The sequence below is a fragment of the Homarus americanus genome, unplaced genomic scaffold, assembly GCF_018991925.1.
Source record: "Homarus americanus isolate GMGI-L3 unplaced genomic scaffold, GMGI_Hamer_2.0 scaffold47844, whole genome shotgun sequence".
NCBI classification, from domain to species: Eukaryota; Metazoa; Arthropoda; class Malacostraca; order Decapoda; family Nephropidae; genus Homarus; species Homarus americanus.
In genome coordinates, this window is record NW_024718190.1 from 1 (window position 1) to 3,043 (window position 3,043).

Below are 3,043 nucleotides of genomic sequence, written 5' to 3' on the forward strand. Positions count from 1 at the left end.
AAACAAAGCCCAGCCACACCCACGCATATTTACTCCCATATACACACACATGCACATACACACACACACACACACACACACACGCACACGCACACACACACACACACACACATACACAGGCCCAGACACGCAAATATATTTAAATCCCAATATGCAGCGTGACGTAGCAACAAAATGCGAAATTACTCACAATTTTGTACTATAAATGGTGTATGGTAGTGTAAGTGTGTGTTACCTGTACTATAAAAGGTGTGTGTATGGGGGTGTAAGTGTGTGTCACCTGTACTATAAAAGGTGTGTGTATGGTAGTGTAAGTGTGTGCTTCCAAGTATAAACAAAGCGTGTTCGCATCACCAAATGAAACATGTCGTTAGCAATAGGTAATAAAGTTTCCAATTCAGATTTCCTTCTAAGATTGCTATCATTAATTTTTACATCACTTTACGCCATCCAACTTTCAGATTGAGAATTCACAAGTAAGCGACCACATGCAAGAACTTGACCCTGGACGGCCCAGGTCTGGCGCGGTGGTATAAAATGAACAGCGGCAGAGGGATGGGCAGTTAGTTTCTCGTGACAACACAACACACACCATGAACACTAAGGTGAATATAACATTTTATTAGTGCTATTATATCTTCATAGACTATAGGTAAATAATAATACCCACTTTTGTTATTACATTTACAAAAATAAAATTGCACTTACAGATCTTGATCGTGCTGGGCGTGGCAGCCCTGGCAGCAGCAGACAGCCGCAGCCGGGAAACCTTCTCTTATGCTGCCCCTCGTGTGAGTACATTATTATGGTATTTCGGGTATTATTATCATTGATTGTTTGATGAATCTGAAAATATCAAATTGTTCCATATAACCATTAACTTCAATAATGGTTTCTTTGGACTGAGATGAAATACTTGTGGTGCCCTGTACAGTACATAAAAATAATGGTTAATATTTGAATGCATAGTTACGGTGCATACTAATTTTAAGTCTTTTTACCACGTTCAAGCGTTATTCCGCTGAGTCTTTTGAGTCTGGTGAGGCCCAGTACAACTTCAACTACGCCGTGAAGGACGACTCTTCTGGCAACGACTTTGGTCACCAGGAGACTCGTGATGGTGACGACACCCAGGGGTCGTACTACGTGCAGCTCCCCGACGGTCGTCTGCAGACTGTGACCTACGTCGTGGACGGTGACTCAGGCTACATTGCTGATGTCAAGTACGACGGAGAGGCTCGCTACCCCGACTCTTACGAGTCCTTCGAGTCCCGGGAGGCTCCCCGCTACGCCCCTCCCAGGCCAAGATACTTCGATTCCAACGAGTCCAAGTAGATACCTCATCCGTAACCTGACTGATCACTCTCCCTCGACCACTATAAATTATGATATTTATTTACAAGGATAACTAATAAATTATATTGATGGCAATGAGGTAGTTTCGTTCACGGATCCTTTTTCACTATACCAAAATGAATATCAATGTACAGACTTTCTTCTCTATAATGCACTGATAAATTTAATTTGAGCGACAAACAACGTAATGGCGGTTTAACTTCAATGTCAGCCACACTATCCTCTCGTGTACGTACAATGACATAACCCAAACCTTTCCAGACGACAGGTGAAACACAGGTGAGGTCAGTGAGGGAGAACACGACGTGGCCGCCACCAGCAGCTCTCAAAGTTCACCTGTCTGGCCTTGACTTCAATGATGTTTTCATGTTTGAAATCATTACCCGGATGAAAAAAATAGCAATAATTGTGGTGAAATATAATTATACCAAGTGTGTGGTGGATAAGCGTTCACCTCTTGTCTTGAGGCGTACTGGCTCGTATTCCGGGAAGCCACAATTCATCGTATAAGGGTTTCCTAATTCTAGTTGTCGTAAAATATAAATGATTTCTTATTAATTTATGGTTTCTATAATACTTCTACAAATAAGACAATTTAGTATGATTTAGACTAAAAGGTCAAGCTTGCGAGTACATTCGTATTACAAAAAAAAAAAAACTTGTTCACCGAAGCGTCATGAAAAGGTAAGAGCAAAAGTTGATGATTCTTTCACTGGTGGTTAGACACCCACAGGTGACCCCAATCGGTTGCATAGAAGTTGCCACATGTAGGTGTCTGTCTGTCGGCCGTAGTCACTTCTCTCTACATGAACTATTCTCAATACGCCCTTAATCAGGATTCCAAAAAGTTCTCGCAATGAACCTAAAATAACCTTTGTCATTTAGAAGTTCGATGAGTAAGTCTAGTGAGTTTTTGTCCGTGCACCATGAGTGGGTGGGACTAAGGGTCATGTTTAACAGGAGCTGCCACCCTCTCCCTCGACTTGCTGTTAACTTACATGTTCTCCCAGGTTCGGTAGTGCTCTATAAGGCAGGTTGCTTGTGATAGCATATTATCATCAACTAATTAGTCAGGAAACCCAATGAGCATTTCAGTTTCACAAATAAAAAAAATATAAGCATTTTCGATAACTGAACATAAGCCCAGAAGGTGACACCAGTATTAACAACTATCGTCTGTCATGTTTTCCTTCATCTGTGATCACATACTACAACCTGGCAAAGCAGTTCTCCATAAAAAGATATTGCAACTTTTGGGATAAGTTGAAGACCAGTTAATACACCTTTAAAAACATTAGCGTTGACTATATGTTTGTATGAGAGTAAATTATTAAGTGTTCATTCAAGGAAAATATATGCATTGCTTTTATCTTGTTTGTCCCCATTTGTTAGGAAACTAATGTAAAGCTTCCTGGACTGATGAAGGTTCTTCATGTTCACTATCATATAAGATATAGATCATCATGATAGTAATTGTTCGTAAATATTTGGGCCTATAAGGCTAGGTAAAGGACGTGTTATTGCATGAAAAGGAAACCATTAAATTATGCTGAATAATTTATTGACATAAATAAGTAAACGTATATTATTATGACACGTTTGAATCTGTAAGTATACAACAGTCACCGCTGTTCTTCATGAGAGGCTTGAATACATCTTTAGGTGATCAGCCACGTTGGAGATAAAA

At 40.2% G+C, this 3,043-nt stretch overlaps 1 protein-coding gene across 1 annotated transcript; it reads left to right on the plus strand.

The window, feature by feature from the left end:
* The first annotated feature begins 512 nt into the window (after positions 1 to 512).
* Positions 513 to 1,431, plus strand: LOC121859362 (cuticle protein 21-like). Its single transcript, XM_042356140.1, has 3 exons — positions 513 to 605; positions 711 to 791; positions 1,012 to 1,431. The coding sequence occupies exons 1-3, from the start codon at positions 594 to 596 to the stop codon at positions 1,333 to 1,335; spliced, it is 417 nt and encodes a 138-aa protein (XP_042212074.1). The 5' UTR covers positions 513 to 593; the 3' UTR covers positions 1,336 to 1,431.
* Positions 1,432 to 3,043: the final 1,612 nt, after the last annotated feature.

What these genes read in the sequence shown, in the direction of transcription:
- LOC121859362 (XM_042356140.1), top strand. An exon ending in TCTCTTATGCTGCCCCTCGT is followed by an intron (nt 792 to 1,011) that starts GTGAGTACATTA and finishes ACCACGTTCAAG; the next exon opens with CGTTATTCCGCTGAGTCTTT.